Genomic DNA, 17,069 nt, shown 5'->3' on the forward strand with positions numbered 1-17,069 from the left:
GCTCCCTGTGCAGGGTCAAGGGGTCCCCCTCCATCTGCCTTTTCCCCATTTGGTTTTAGACACAGTGCCCTGAAAGAGTGAAGGGCAAAAACCCGAGCATTCCCATGTTCCTCAGCAACCCCACTGCTCTTCCCATGCCAATCCAGCATCACAGCATCCCAGTGGCAGCTGGGGGAAAAGTACTCCTGGGTGGGAATAAGGGCGCTACTGTGACTCCTTGGGAAATAATGAAGTAGCACAGCACGGAATGGAGATGGTGCTTAATTAATAATGAAGAAAATAATAATACGTGGCACATATAGTGCTGTACTTGTTCCAAGCACTGTACAAACATTAACTACAGTAATTAAGCTGTAATTAATTAGAGTAACTACTAATCAGTGTAAATAATGATGCATCTGGAGGTACCAAATGGGGTTTGTGAACTGAAAGCAAATTTCCATGTTCAGGAAATGGCATCAAATATAAAATGGCACCAGTAAAAGGCAAAAGCAGATGGAGGTTAAAGTGAGAGACCATGGCAGCTCCCCAAATGGGAATCCTGGTTTGGCACAGCAAAGCTGGTGTACTGAGTTACTGCTGAGACACTCCATGAGCAACCCATCCCATCCATGGGATTCTCATGGCCACTTCCAGGCTCCAAGCCTGCTCTTCCCACCCCAGCTGCACTCACCAATGCTGTGAAGAGACAGGGACTGGAGCAAGGGAGGAGATAGGGAACTGGGAGCTTGAGGGGCTGATGATCAGCAGAGTAAAATACACCACAAATATATAATTTTGGGGTTTTTTTGCTGGTTCACACACTTTATATTTAACAAAATAATTTTTTAATAATATAGTCTTTTACACATCAAATATTGTTTCTAGGACCCCTCCCTTTCATTTTTACAGATTTTCTTTTTTTCTCACTAGTTTCAGGCACACTATTGTTTGAAAGTTTTGAAACTGGATAGTCATTGACAGGCAACAGCTTACGAAGAAATGTGGCGATGACATCTCTAATGGTACCAGCTCGGCCTGCAGGGAGCCAATGCTCAGCCACAGGACAGCAGTTGCTGTGCTAAGTGCTCCTCCCACCCCTGCCCTCCAGGAAAACACCAAAACAGGGAAGAAATAAAAGTATAAAGGCAACAGTGTGTATAAACTGAGCCTGATGTGCTGATCTGCTTCGGTGAGGATGCTGTGGGGAGGATCTGCTGCTGTCGCTGTCGAGAGCAGGTGCTGGACTGGAGTCTGAACTCTGAACAAAAGAAGCACCACCACCCTCATGGCCTTGACCAAAAAGCAGGGAACCAAGCGTGGACAGTGATGGGAAAGGCCCCTGCCCTCGCCTGCGCAGACAGGGCAGGGAGATGACATTGGTGGCTTTTCTTTCACAGTATCGCTTGGAAACCGCAGCCTGAGAAAGCAGGAGGTACCAGTGCTGGAAAGCCAAATGGGGACCCTTGGCTGCTGGGGTCCATGGGGACCTCTGCTCTGACAGGCAGGCACAGAGAGCAGCTGCTCTCTGCTGGGTGCAGCCCAGCCCTGCTGCACCGTGGCTTGCTTTATCCCCGGCTGTGTGGATGCTCCCAGGGAGAGCCAGGGCAGCTCCCTCCCGCTGTAGCAAAGGGTCTTACCTGCCAGCTGAGCCACTTTAGTACTGCCACAGCCGTGGGACATTCCTGGAAACCTCCAGAGTGGGGTGATCCCATATTTTAACCGTGACCTGCTGTTGCTGAAGGCAATGGAACACTGCCCTTGGCTCCAGCGAGAGCAGCCTCGGGATGGGACAAGGCAGGTGAGCACACATGCTCAGCCCAAGAAACAGGAACAGGTGGGGCCCTCTTCCCTCTGCTCCACCACTGCTGCCCCAGCCAGGAATCACACACAGACAAACCAGGTCAGATGTTGCTTTCATGGAGCACCTTCTGGTTGGCTGCCCCAGCCTGCCCATGCACCTGCTGTGGGCTCTGCTCCCATCAAGGTCACGGTGACTGTGTAGGTGTCTTCAACTTTATTGTCCCCACTCAGTGGAGAAAGTGTAACACAGATACAGCTTTGTGTCTTGGCTGTCCAGTCTATACCTGTGCATCTACCTCAGTCCTGCTGCAGGTTACATTCCAGTTGGGTTTTTTTTTAGCCCCCCATCCCTTTCAGTTTCTACCTCCCTCCTGTCCTTAGTGCCACCTGCGCTTACAGACACAATAAAAATGCTCCATCTATTGCTCCACTCATAGCTGTATTGTCCCGATGATCCCAGCTTAAGAAGAGGCTTAAAAAAAAAAAATCACAATAGCAAAAAACCCTCAAATAAATAAATGTGAAAAACCCCACGATCCACACTGTAGAAAGTGAGAGCAGTGAATCGATCGGTGCCTCGGAGGCATTGCCAGGCCAAGAACGTGCGCGGGCCGTTTTCCTGCTGTCCTCCCCCAGTCCGAGCAGCGCGTCCCCACCAAGCACTGGCGATTACAACAGCACAGCAGGCACCTGCACCCCCGGTACGGAGCAACTAAAGCGGGAGAGGAGCTGCAGGGGGCACAGGGAGACCCTTCCCCACAGGTACCGATCTCTGCTTGTGTGGCACCCTCGCAGGGCTTGCTGGTGACCCTGCTGCAGCTGGCGGGAGGTCGGACGCGTGGGCAGCATTGAAGCCGTTCCTTTGTCACCATCACCGTCATCACCATCACCATGAGTGGGTTGTTGGCCGGGGGTGCTGCTACAGAGCCTGCTTGCCCTGGCACTCGCGCTTGGAGCACTGCGCCGGCTTCCACCAGTCCCCGTTGTGGCAGTGGCAGATGTTGCAGTCGTCCACCTTCACCTCGATGCCCGCGGGAATTATCGTGGTGCCCGCAAAGCAGTTGGGACCTGTGGAAACACACGGGGGTGACAGGATAAATACTCTGTGTTTGGATTGGGGGCAGCAGCTCTGCTCTAAGCCTGGGACAGGTAGGCCAGCCCCTTGCTGTGCTCTGGCCACGCCACCACTGCTGCCGAAATCTGCAGCGATGCTCCCACCTTGCTCAGTGCTGAGCCTTGGACCCACGGCAATCCCTTCTCTCATATTTTGGTTGCCCTCAGGCACTAAAGGGAAAAAAAAAACCTTGAAACTTTCCTCTCTGTTTCTGCACCCAGCCCCTAGAACAAATGGCATTTGCACTCAGCTTTTTCTGCTTGGCTGACCACTAATTTAGTACCTCTTTCTCCTTAAATTTTGGCTGCAAGATGGACAAGACCGCAAGGACAAGCATGAGGACACAGCCCAGCCTTCACTGCTCCAGCCTGGTGAGCCTGTAGGGAGCTGCAGGGGCTGGAGCCAGTTCATCCCCTAGGGCCATTGGCAGTCATGCTCCAACACCACATAACCCCAAGAACCTCCACCAGCTTGGAGCTATTAACCATAAATGATTTATTGCATCACCTCTCAAATAAGCTTTCTGATAAAAGCTGGGGTTTTTTCCTCAAAGATAATTCCTTTAATCTGCTTATTATTGCTTTGGGTCCTTTTTTTTTTGGCTTTATTACACAATATCAAAGCTGAGCAGCAAGTCAGCAAGGATCTTATTTCCCAGTCACAGAATGGTCGGGTTGGAAGGGATCTTAAAGCCCTTTCCTCCTCATAAAAGCCCCACAAATATCCACTGCCCATCTGTCCCTCTGCAAGCTCTCTCCTCTTTCCCTCCTACTCCTCCACCGCTTAGTGCCAGGAATTAATGTCAGAGCCAGCAGCACACACAGAAAATTCAAGGCACTCGCATTGGTGGCATTGGGGAAGCATAAAGACATTTGAGAAGTGTTTAATGGCTCGAGTGCTGCTCCGAAATGCTGGCCACTGGTTTTAATCTATGCCTCCAGTGCACGAGGTGCATTCCAAAGGCGAGAGCATGTACAGACATGGAATTATGGGCAAGTTGTTCCTTAAGTCTCTATGAGGCTGGAAAAGGCTGAGCTGTAGCCAGCCCAGTGCCAGGCTGCGATGTTTTATAGTCTCAGAGAGCTATTTATGAGTGCCCTGGCTTCAGTAAGATGCTCCTCAGGACCCTTTGTTGAACAGGCCACAGGTTTGGCAGGGTTGGGCTTACCCAGACAATTCAGGGTGCCTGAGTGTTGTGTTTCAACACTCTCCCACCTTCATTAAGGGCCACTTCAAATGTGGCTCTACAGCAACATTCCACATCCATCTTCATGAGGCCACAACAGAAGGGCCTGAGAAAGATGCCTTGGATGGCTCCTGTACAGAATTTGGGGTGACAGGGTGTACCCCAGGGCTGCTGCTTCCTTCCATGGGCAGCTTCCATGGGCAGCACCTGGGAAGGCAGGCTGCAGCACTGGGAAAGGTCTGTGCCGCTCCATGCTGCCTCCTCCTTGGCCTAGCCAGCACGTGAATTCCATCAAGATTCCAGGAAGAAGCAGGCTTTTGCTCCAGACAAGGAGATTCAACTGCACTTGTTGAGCCAGAGCACAGGTGACACAGGGCTGCTGGCAGTGGAGGAGCCTTGGGAGTGGGGATGTTTTAAGGCTGCTTTGAGCTGGGCTTTGAGCTGGACAAGCTCCAAAGAGCCCCTCCAACCTCAGCCATTCCAAACTGCAAAGAACTTTAAAGCCAGGAGCTACCAGCCAAGAGTATGAACAGCCAAATCCTACATAAGCACATGTGGTATCTGTGTTTTTCCTTGCAGGCATGAGCCTGTTTTGGTCATGGGCGGCTGAAGACTTCCCAAGTTGACGTCTTGAATACACCTTCCTGGTTCAAAAGGCTGTGATCCCAACTGTGGTATGTCTCTGGCAACCCACTGAAGTTGTCACACTTTCCCAGAGTCTTTGAGTCCCTGTGCTGCCTGTGCCACTGCCTGTGCTCTTCACTGCTGGTTTAATTCTCTGTTTCCTGGAGCCCGGAGGGTGGGGGTGTGTTACGAGCCAGCGTGGGCCTTGCTGTCAGGTCATCTGCTGCTGTTAAATGCCCAGGGTTCAAATGCCATGGAAATTCCTGTAACTGCAGCTAGCTGTATTGGAAGTTGAAGTAAATGCCTGGGATGGCACTGTTAATGGGATACTCTGACTGCCTGCTGATGTCAGGAATGCCCAGGGTGGGCAGCCTCCACACAACAGCCTGCTCTGTGCTCCCAGAGCAAACAAAACCCTTTTCATTGTACTATAAACAAGAAGCTTCCTCTGGAGATGAGGGTGGCAAGGAAAAGGGATGATAATCTTCCCTTTTGTTGTCCTGCCCGTTAAGCACCTCATTTGAGAGGCCAGTGCTGCCTCGACACCCACACATGTCTCCAGACACAGCTTTCTCCAGATTTATAGCACTGCCAGCCCATTCCGGGGGCTGAGAACAGGTGGGAGGCTGGCAGTGAGTGGCGCCAGCAGATTTGCTCACTCACAGGTGAGTCACCTTCGCCTTCCAGACAGGGTTTGGGGACCCAACACCTCCCTCATGGGATTTTGGCACCCCAGTGGTGCAGGGATCATGATCAACCACGAGTGGTGGTGTTGGGACTGGCTGATAGGGTGCTGCCAACTGGGCAAAAGCTTCTTTTTCCTTCTTCCTGCTTATCTGTCCATTCCTTGGCTGCCCTTCCTCCTCCCAGCAACCCCAGGTCTCTTCTCCCTCCTGAGCTCCCCCAGGGGGTCATATGGAAAAAAAAATAAATCAGCAAATACCCCTCATTAATGTCCCTGTCCCAGGACAGGGAGGAGCAGAAAGCAGATACTGTGATGAAAAGAGGAGACAGATGAGGGGCATGTGCTAAAAACATCACTTGTGCCTCTGAGGTCCAGGTTGGAGAGGGGATCCCTTATTCTGGGGACAGCAGCACAGCAACGTCCCTGCCCCGGCCAAGGACACGGGGAAACTCTGCAAATCTGTAATTAAACACTAATGATCTGCTCCTCTGTAATTAAACACTAATGATCTGCACCCCTGATTCCTGTTGAGCCTGGAAGGACCTGGCAAGCACCTCTGTGTCTAACAGAAAATCCTTGGGATACTGCCACCACCCCAAAGGAGCTGGGCAAGGGAAAGGGGGAAAATGACAGCTATTTGGGATAAATCCCAGGGACTGCCAAACCAGCCCTCACTGGAGCAGCACCGAGCATCCCTGGGCTGGCCAGGATCACCTGGGCACACCCAAGGAAGGAGCTGTAGTCAGAGGCTGAACCGAGGGAAAAGTCACAGCAATTGGGTTTGTTTTCTATGTTCTTGGCTTTTAGCAAAATGGAGGAAAACATGGCTTGAGGCTCTACTGACATCTGCCCTCCTGTGGGATGTTCTGCCTCTCTCCTGTCAGGCTTTAGTACTTTTAATTTGGGCCAACATTGTCACTGCTCTGGACCTTTTATTTCCCAGCACTCTCTCAAAATAGCCCTCTCTGCACTGCCTGAGTGAAATGTTTCTCTCGCTCACCACAGTGAGCTGGATGGAGCTTTACTGCATCCTCCCTCTCTCACTGCTATCCCCATCCCTATAGAAACATGGATTTCTAACGGAAGGCAAAATTTCCACACTGCATTTGTGATAATTCAACTTAAATTCCCATTGCTTGAAATCCAGTTTTCCAGCACAATCACTATCAACCAGCCTCTCCCCCACCCCTTTTTTTTCCTCATTTAAACTTCTGCCACCTTCACACTGGAAAAGTGGATCCTGTTTGTCCAAACTGGGATGCAGTCAGCATCGCACCCGTGGCGGAGGCATGAGAGAGGCACTCAGAGAGGGACCCTGCACTGCTGGAATTGAGGTGAAAATATGCTCCAGCCAAGTGGCATTTTCTGTGCCATGGCACCAGTCACCAGGGAGTTTTCCAGAAGCTTTGGGATTTATAGAGCTGGCAGCTCCTGGTGGAGATAACCTCCATCACCAGGGGATCTGCATGGCTGTGCCATGTGCATTGGAGGGGCTGCAGCCCCTAAAGCCACAACCAGAGCCCACAGCAAGAAACCCAAGTCCTATTGTTTTTGCTCTGCAGCAGAATTAAACAGACTCTTTTAAATTTTCTAATATTCTTTTTCCCTCCCAACATTTCAAGAGCTCAGGGCCCCACCCAGTGCTGAGCTTTTCCCACCGCAGCTGCTTGGAGGAACTGGATGAGACCAGGGTCTGCCAAATCAATGCCAAAACAAGCCCCCAGAGAATGACACAGAACAGCAATGTGGGGTTTTTAAATTGTTATTCTAAGGAAGATGCTGCTCGGAAACATTTGATGACATGTCAAGCACATCAGGTTACTTATGATAATAGCAGCAGGAACAAGAAGCTGCTTTGGGCAAGGGCTGTCGTCCTGCTCTTGGTAAAAGCATCTTAAACCATGACTGTGATGATAACAGGACACTAATCACCCTTTTTCCCTGCTCAGGGAGACTGATGGGAGAAGTTTGCTGCTCCCACAGACAGTGTAATTGTGAGATTTGCTTTGCTTAACATAGTTAATACTCATAAAAGCCCACAGCACTCCAGGCTGTTTGCTAGAACAGCTGTGAAGATTTTTATGGAGATATATTAGGGACATTCAGATGCTGGTTTGATGGGAGAGATGTAAAAAAATCATATTTTGTTTGTTGTTTGGGGAGAATGACAGAAAATTCTGCAACCATCTGCTGAAGATCAGGTACTTGGATGATGCCCCTGCTCCACTGCACCCCTGTTCTGGAGGGAATTTGGGGGTCAGGCTCTCCCCAACACCATGAGCTGATGCCTTGGAGCCACTCGGTGCTGAACAGCAGCGTCCCCCCAGCTCCTTGTGACTGCTCAGATGGGTTTTACTGAACTCAGCAGCTCTGCCCGTGGCTTTCAGCAGCTCTGAATTTAGCTTTGTGTGTGCAGAGAAGCAATAAAAGGAAATCAAATGTTAATCAAACAGCAAGCACGGATCACTTCAGGCCAACTGTGATATTCAGATGTGCCCTGAATAGCATCTTGCCCCAGACAAAGCTCATCATCTCCAGCAGAACTTCTCATTGTGCAACCTCTGATTTCAGCAAGAGTGGTAGTTTCCCCTCAGTTAAATATGTCTCCTGCCACTTCTTTGAGAGCCTCCCCATCCCTTTAGGAAATATTAAAGCTGACTCCAGGAGAATTTAACTTATTCAGTCAATGGATTCCATCAAGGAGAGAGGTGCTGATGGCTACGCTTATCTGCCTAGTTAAGACAGCTGCTAAACAGCAGCTCAATTCAGCAGCCATCCTTCAGGCTCCCAAGTGGTGTGCCCCACAATTAAAGTTGCAAGGGCTAAGTGGAAAACGGTGGTATTTCCTGACAGTATTTAGGAATGGATACATCCTGAAACATCCCCGTGGACACTCACTCAGCTGAATGAGGCTCAATGACTTTGCTTTTGGAGCTTGACCATGAAAACAACTGGGCATGGGGATTTTCTGCTGGCAGTGTGTGTTGGCACCTGGGAGAGGTCTGTTTTGTGGAGACATGCAGAGGAAGATCTGCCTACCCACTGGGAAGACACTTGGCCATGCTTGGTAGAAACACCTCCCCCAGGCTTCACATGACCATCCCACACCACAAGCCATGCAGTCTCCAGCACTGGTGTCTGGTGCTGAAACAACCCCTTGCAAAGCAGCAACCAAATGAGGATGACACTTGGAATCCACACAAGGATGCTCATGGATCCCCAACAGAGAAAGAGGAAAAACACAGCAGAATCCCCAGGCTCTGTCACAGAGGCAAGAAATTGCCCATTGCCTGCATCTTGGGACTTTTTCCATGTCCAGGCTGAACTCTGTGCTCAGAAGGGAAGGAAACCCAGCATCTTGTTTTTAATGATGGCCTCTGTTTCTGGAGGTTAACACCATTCCTCTCTGCTGATCCTGCAGGATCTTTTCAAATGTTCATTTAGCTCTGCCAATGCTGTTTATGTGATCACTTCAGATTGCAAGAAAAGAGCTCAATTTGTGGCTTTAATTAATGAGTTGGGGAGGGAAGAAGTCTTATTTTCAGCGCCTGGTATGGAGAGTGCCAGCCCCCCTCTCTGGGGGAAGGAGGAGGCAGTGGGTGAAACTGGAGGTGAGACATAAAGAAATCAGGTGGAGATGCTGAACTTTGGCTTGCTGAAAATTAAATTTGGCAATGCTCTGCAGGGGCAGCTGAAAGAAAACAACCCTTGAGCTTTATTGTGTTAGAAAGAGGCCAGAGCTGGAGATCCTGGCTCGGAGCATGGCTGAAGCCTGAGGGTGCACTGGAAATGGGGCTGCCATGACCCCGCGATGTGGAGCGGTGAGTTCACACCCTGTGAACTCGCCCAGCTCTGGTCCCTGTCTGCCACTTCTCAGTGGTGGCAGGGGGGACAGCACTGTGCTGTGGCTCTGCTGCTCCCTGCTCCTGCAGGTGATGTCCATGTCCTCCAGCCGCCGGCGGACAAAGCTCCTCCCAGTACGAACACCAGGGGAAAAGAACCCCCTGGACTCCAAAGTGCACCCAAACACCCAGACTGCACAGAGACTCCTGCAGGGCTGCAGATGGGACTGCTTCAGGTCTGTGTCCCCATCCCAATCACTACCAAGTCTGGAAGCCCCTTCTCAGCCTGCTCACTCCCTCAGGCAGCAGAGAGCTCTCTTGTGATGCAGAGGCTGCATCAATGCATCATCTGCCCCTTCAATAACATCTGGATGCTGCTCCATTTTCAGGAGGAACTAGGAACTGAATCTACCAACCCACACCAGCCCAAGTGCCACAAATTAAACCTCCCTCTAGAGGGCCAGTGGTGGCTCCAGCAGCCTTCCAACCCCCTGCCATTTAAAAGCTCAGGGATTGCTCTCTCCCCCTTTTTGGACTGCTGTTGATATTTTAAAAAACCAAAAGGAAATCTTGTCGTCTGTCAGTTTAACACCATTTCCCCTTGTCCTTTCAGTCTGTGGCTCCCAGCTGTGGTAACAAGTGTCTCCTCCTCGAGGTGACCCCAAGATGGAAGGTTCACTCTTCCTTTGCCACTTTGTCTAGCCACCCACGGAGAGATGGCACCTCCAATAAATGCCCTCAGTTTATTCTGTAAAATGTTGCAAAATTAGAGCCTCTTCTCTTCTAATTTGTGGACAAACCCTCTGGCTCTGGCTAATGACTCCTGGAGTCATCTGGTGGTACCTTCTAGACATCCATCAGCTTTCAATTGTGTGCACCACTGCCCCAAAGTATTACTCTCCTCTGAAGCTGATCTGCAGCTCTTTTCCACACTTCCTGCATTTTTCACTGCTCACAAGACAATGTTAACAGCCCTTCTCAAGTACTGCCTATTTACGGGAGAGATTTTTCCAGCCATAATTCACATTATTGGGTGCCTGAAGATGCCTAAAAGTTATTTAATCTCTGCATTAGAAAACAGATATGTATCTGCAGTATCCTTGTCCAAATTAAATCCAAGCTGCTCACTCCAAGCCAGCCCTCCATCATTAGAAGGAATGCATTAAAAAGGTGAGGGGGAGGTGAAAAGCTCAATTCAGGGCAATGGGAGCTGTTCCACTGATTTCTGCCAGCGATGCAGCTGCACAATAAAGGAATTACAACACACCAGCAGCTCCCACCCAGCCCAGTGGGACAGGGATCTCCTGGTGGCCCCACATCCCCTCCTGGCTCTTCTCACACCGAGATGGTCACATCATCCAGGCTTTGCTCAGGCAATCCCAAGTATCTGCTGCCTTGGAGTCTAATGAATGCAGGGGCTCCACTCGAGTTCCCTAAATTATGAGCTGGCACCCAGTGACAGAGACTGATTTAGGCCTCACTGTTTTGCACCACAGTTAGAAAAATACTGATGGCTCGTTATCCGTCTTAATCAGCAGCAGCAAACAAATGAGGGACAGGGAGACATCCAGAAGGGAACACACCGCATTACTCCTCCTTATTGATAGCACAGTTACTTAATTTGATGTGGAGACATAACTTCAGGCATCACTAAATACTGGAGCAGGGATGGTTTGGTGCAGGGAAGATCTATGGGTGCAATTTAAAAGCCGTCTGTTTGGGAGCGGTGACGTCCATGGGCGCCGATACCGATCCGAGCTCCGCAGACAGGCCGGACACCATCCCTCACCAAGACAAATGATGACAGTGGCCCTTCCACAGCTACAATGTACCAGCTGAAAATTACAGCCCCACTCCACTCTTCATCCTCTGTGCTTGTGGGATGAGCAGGACAACAGGGAACCAAGCCCAAGGTTGAGCAGAGTCCCACAATGGTCTGGGTTGGAAGGGACTTTAAAGCTCATCCAGCTCCACCCTCTGCCATGGACAGGGACACCTTCTGCTGGACCAGACTGCTCCAAGCCCCATCCAACCTGGCCTTGGACAATTCCAGGGATGGAGCAGCCGCAGCTTCCAATCTCTGATGGCTTCTGCATGGTCATGTCCAACCTGCCCTTCCCTGGGCACTGCCCGTGCCAGGGCAGCAGAGCTCTGGATCGGACCTTTGGCACAGCTCACTCGGGGAAGGCAGCATGGAAATGGTGGAGGCAAAGCTCATGATCTGGGCACACTGCAGAAACATGTACGGTTCCCACTGCTTTAAATGATGGTATCTGCCTCCCCACGTGGACATTCTCCCCAGTCCTGTGCACCCAGCCCCTCTGTTTCTGATCCCAAGTGCACCAAAATCAAAACTGGGAGCATATCCCAATGCACTGTGAGCTCCCTGCAAAACCTCCAGCCCCAGTTTGCCCATTTTACCAGGTTTCTAACCCATTTGTGGCTTATGGACTGTTGGCCCGCAGGGTTAGGCATTGCTGCAGGGCAAATTAATAGATATCGAATTCATAACCCTTTATTCACTCTGCTGACTCAAACACCCAAATGGAGGCAGCCCTGAAGTGAAACCAAGTAGGTTTCACCTAGCTGGAGGAGCCAGCACATGGATCAGCTCCCAGACAGCAGAAGAGCAACTCCCTCCCAGGGCTTCAGACTCAGCTGTAAATTCAGGGCTTTCCCCCTCCTTTTGGTGTAAAATGCAGGTTGGCATTTTCAAAGTGACCTATGGGATTTACATACCAAATTCCTCTTCATTTTAAAAGGATCTATGTGTGCAAATACCTTGATCAGCACTGGAAAGTTTAGCAAGTTTTGCAAAGGCAAAGGGCCCAGCATTGCACAGGCAGGAACTGTGCATCCAAAGCAGGTTTTCTGAATCAGATTTTACTGTGCACACTCTGGGCTGGAGAAGAAAAACAGGAACACCTCAAAGCCAGCAGTAACCATCTATTAAGGGAGAAATGTGTCTTTCAACATTTACCTGAGCAAACAAACAGAATTTGCTCTTAAAAGTCTTTTTGCAGACAGCGTAAAGCTCTGGGAGCACACCATAGATTTTTTTTCTTAAATACATGTAGATTGTAATTGTGGGCAATGAAAGCTACTCAGAGGTAATTTTAACCTTTCAGGTAAGTAAAAGGCTTTCAGAAAGTTGTCTAAATAGGTATTTCCCAAAATGAATTCCAACAGTGCTGAAGGCACATTCATTTTTTTAATGGTTCAAACATGGCAAATTAGGTGAGGTGTTTCTTTCTGAGCTGGTATCAAATTGATTAATTTAAAATAAATCAGTTAATAAAACTACCATTAAACTACTGCATCAATTAACAATGTTATCAGTAAAATCAACAGCCAAAGGGAGGAAAAGTTGGACCTTTCAGAGACTAAACCTTTAAGTGAAGAAAAAAAACCAAAATGCCTGTACAATGTGCTGTTGTGTTTGTGCTGCCTTCACCTCGCTGGAACAACGCATGCCACGGGACAGGCTCAGTCCCAGTGACTGTGCCCTTGTGTCCAGTATTTCCCAAAAAAGGAACTGGGATGCAGAGCAACAAACTCATCCAGGGACTTGGCTGGGTGTTCAGCCTGCAGCGGTCTGGGCACCTCCCAGGGACACTCCCACAGGCAGCTACAGCTCCTGGTCCATGCAGGCGTGGGAGGACACCCTAATCTAGGGAAGTACAGGCCCAAACAGCCCCTGGATGCCAAAGCACCAGGCCTGTGGTCCCTGCCCAGGTATCCCCATTCAAAGGCAAAGGTTAACAACGAAAGAATAACAAGCAGGACTTTTTCTCTGGGTCTTGTGAGCTTTTAGCCAACTTATTCACCTATTGGTTGCGCTTCATGTGAAAATATAATGATTTTTATGGCCCACTTTAACATTTTTATATCTTTTTTTCTTCAGAGAAAAAACCCCACATTTGGTGTAAGAATTAAAACAGTATTTCATGCTTAACTGCAATCACAGATGATGTATGGAAGAGAGCTGGCTGCATGTCAACTCAATATAAAGCCAGAATTGAATCTAACTTGGTCACTACAGCTGTGGGATGTTTTATGGGGTGAGGGGATTTTTTCAGATCAGTCATAAATGAAATGGAAACTATGACTGGGCTCATTTTGTATCAAACAGGAACAAAAAAATGCAGGGAAGAACCAGGATTGCTACACATTTGTCTGAGTTGTTCCTTTAGAGGTGGAGTGTGCTGCAGACCCAGCGCAGCGCCGGACGATGCTGCAGGGGCGATGGGTGCCCGCTGGCACACAGCCCCTACCAAGGGAATGGGGTTCTCCTGAGCTGTGGGAACCACATGCTCGGGATCAACCTCCAGCTCCTGTCTGGAAAACAGCTTCACTGCAGTCCAGATCCCCGTGGGATGGGGTCAATTGATGGAAAAATGCCCTCACGCCTTTCTGCCATCGTGGCATGAAGGTGATGCTTTGAGGGCAGCAGCACAGTCCCACTTGTGTTTCCCACCTGGTGACAGATTTTTCTGATCACAGCTTTGAATGTGGGATTGTGTTAGAAATGGGATTTTAGAGCAAAGATAAAACTTTCCCTGGAAGGAAGGAGCTGCTGTGGAAACCAGTTCTTCCTGCTCTGCTCTTGGCTTGTGTTTGAGTTGTTGGTTTTCTGCTGCTGACTTTGAGCAGAACCCATCTCCTGCTGCCTTTACCACCATTCCCATCTCCCTGGCCTCCCCAGTCTCCACCACTATTCCCATCCTCCTGGCCTCTGTGATGATGGACACAGAAATGATGGCCATGGGCAGGTAAGACCCAAGTGAAAGGGGAATTTAATGTCAAAAATCTAAGTCAGTCAGCAAAGGTTTCCCTTCCATTCAAAGGATGGATCTTCTGGAGGGTGTTTAACAGTATCAGCCTTTGGATTTGCCTGTTTTCATCCCTATAAATTTAGGTCAGGCTGCAGTGGCAAAGCTCCCATTTCTATGCAAATCCATACAAATGATTGATTACCTGCAGAAAGGGAATAACTGCAATGGCAGAAACACAACTTCTTAGTTTATGTGGGGAATTTAATCACCTGCCTGTGGCACAGAAAAGGAAAATCAGGAAAACATCTTTTCTGACCCCACCCCAACCATTAAGCCTGATGTTAGAGAGACAGGATGTGGCACTGTTGTGCCAAAATCTGCATCTCCTGAGGAAAGAGGAGGAGGAGGAGCAGGGGATGGAACAGGCAGGGCAGGATGGGTGAATGGATCTTGAGGGTAGAGAGCAAAGCACTGCACATGGGGTAGAGCAAAGCACTGCAAGGATGGGCACACCTCGGTCTGATGGACACAAGAGACAAGCAGAGGTTGGTGCTTCTGGAACAAAGAGGCTCCTGAACACTTCTGCTGGGACCTGTCCTGATTTCTCCAGCAGCTGCAGAAGCAGCTGCAATCCATGTTTTGTCCCAGGTTTTGCTCTTCCTATTCCACTACCTGAATTTAACAGTATCCATGGCATTTCCAGGATGCTTTCAGATGGTGCTGTGAGAAGGAAGATGAGCGGTGCAGGTTTTGCATGGGAACAGTTGCATTTAATGAAATCATCCAATGGAAAAAGGATGGTCCTTTCCTGTGCTAGGGATTCTGGGTGTCACCACAAAAGGCATAACCACAGTGCACGTGGGCTTTATACTCTGGCAGATGTGGTATTGTGCTGATGTGCTGGGACAGGACAGTTATTCTGTGAGGTAACAGCTGGGAATGATGAAAGGCTGGAGAAAAATTATGGTGGATATACATAGTTCTGCATCCTTCCTGGCCAAACTTCCCAAATGCTTCCTTATCCCTCACTCTGCATCTGGTTATTACTTAATTCCTGGATGAAACTCTTGCTCACCCTCTGGTCTCAGTGGCACCACAGGATCTGAAGGGCTCACAATCTGTTATCCTCACACAGTCCCCTGGGACAGGGAAGTGTGCTGGGGAAACTGAGGCACAGAGGCAGTGGGGACTCCTGAGAGGATGCAGGTTATTCAAACTAAACCCAGCAGAAAACTATTCAACTTGCAGCAACAGGAAGGTTTGAGGCTGCAAACTGCCTTCTCAAGTGTGATGGGAATTGGTTCACACCTTATTGGCAGAGGGAAGGAACTGTGGGAAAGAATGGCAAAGTGATGGACAATGACTTCCAAAAGTTCCCCATTTCTGAGTGTTCCCACACTCTTCAGCTAGTATTCCCTGCCTTGTTTTTCCTGCATTCATTTTGTGCTTTAGAAATCTTTTTTAAAGCCAGAAGGGAGATTTAGACATTAGAACAAGCTACTGACCTGATACGAGTTAATGATTTTATAAAACCCCTAAAAAATGCTTTACTTTAAAAGATTGATGTTTCTTATTGTATTTTTTCAATGCCAATTAATTACTTAATTCATTAGCAATGTAACACAAGAATAGTCTTTGAAAATCTGCTGCTTTGTGTAGATGCCTTTAATTATGGATAATTAAATACTGTGGAAGGACCTGATTATACCTCTGAGCATTTTCTAATCTGGAAAATGAAACACACTCCTGTACTCCTGAACACATAAAACAAAAGCTGAGCTCAACAGCCACAGGAAGTAAAAAAAAAAATGGGAAAACAAACACCCCAAAAGCCAGAACCACCCCAAACCCTGCAACTAACAGAGACTGGGAATTCCTGGGGAGGCTCAAAGGCTTCGTGCACGCCCTGATACAGGGTTGGACCCAGACCCTGCCTTGTTGGGGATATGAGGGGGGCCCACGTGTGCTCAACGTGGAGCTGCTGCAGCCAGCAAGCAAACATGGGCCCAGCGAACAGAACTCCCTGTTAACACTTGCTGAAGCTGGGAACAGATTTCCAGATGCCCTTGTACGTATGGCAGCAATGGCCAAAACTGCCAAAAAGAGCAAAGCACTCTCCAAACGTAATCACAGCTGACCCTGGAAGAGGAAAATCTGCCAGTGGCAGAAGTTACGCTGTTGGTTTCCTTCTGTCTCAGAGTTTTAGCCCCAGGAGAAAGCCTGGGAAATGCTTGTTTTGAAGACAGCATTGCCCCAGTGCCTCTGAGAGAGATCCCCTCCCTGACTCTTACTTTGTGTCCTTCCTCCCTGGGCCATGAAATGATTGCCAGACTCAGGGAATAAACTCTCTTGTCTTTATTTATTTCTCAGCTGCCAAATTCTGGGAGAAAAATTAGGACAGGTCTTGTAAAACGTTAGGGGCCGGATGACATGAGGGGGACAAATGTATGTCTGGCACAGATTGGAGACACTAAAAGAAGGAAAATGTCACCCCTAACACGTGGGCTGCCTGCCTGCCTTAAGTCAAAGCAGCAATGTGGCATGTTGCTACTGCATCCTTGCCCATGGCAAGGGCTGGAACTGGATGATCTTTAAGGTCCCTTCCAACCCAAACTGTTCTGTGATGATTTGTGGGTACTGCTGTCCAGGTGTGGGATGGTGCCCTGCCCCAGAGATCCCCTCCTAGGGTGCACTGCCAAAATCCTCGACATAGCAACTGATTTCAGCAGAGAAATGCAGAAACTCTGTGGACGTGCAGTGAAATGCACAAAGAGACACTGCAGCACACGGGACACGTGGCAGACCTGTAGCAGTGCAGGCAGCTCCAGCCACTCTGACCACTGGAGATCTCACCGACACCAAAGTGCAGTCCGCAGGCACCGAGATCTAAAGCAGCTCCCTCGTGGTGAGGGTGAGAACCCACAATCCCGCAGTTCTATGATTTACATCTTTCCCTATGACTGGTTCATGTTTCCCCCCCCGCCCAGTTCTACATATATGTATATTCATTTTCCCTAGTTAATATGTATTAGCTCTAGAAAATGCTGTGTACGCGACACCC

General features: G+C 49.2%; 1 protein-coding gene across 2 annotated transcripts in view; it reads right to left on the bottom strand.

Moving 5' to 3' along the window:
* Positions 1 to 828: 828 nt before the first annotated feature.
* The window catches only part of VWC2L (von Willebrand factor C domain containing 2 like), a 48,276-nt gene continuing 32,035 nt past the window's right edge, over positions 829 to 17,069 (bottom strand). The window contains exon 4 of one of the 2 annotated variants that reach the window (XM_069021774.1): positions 829 to 2,850. In XM_069021774.1, the coding sequence (XP_068877875.1) occupies positions 2,702 to 2,850 (149 nt within the window). In that variant the 3' untranslated portion in view covers positions 829 to 2,701. The remainder of the gene's footprint in view (positions 2,851 to 17,069) is intronic. The other variant, XM_069021775.1, reaches the window with a different exon arrangement.

The sequence above is a fragment of the Aphelocoma coerulescens genome, chromosome 7 (genome assembly GCF_041296385.1).
Source record: "Aphelocoma coerulescens isolate FSJ_1873_10779 chromosome 7, UR_Acoe_1.0, whole genome shotgun sequence".
Classification (NCBI taxonomy): domain Eukaryota; kingdom Metazoa; phylum Chordata; class Aves; order Passeriformes; family Corvidae; genus Aphelocoma; species Aphelocoma coerulescens.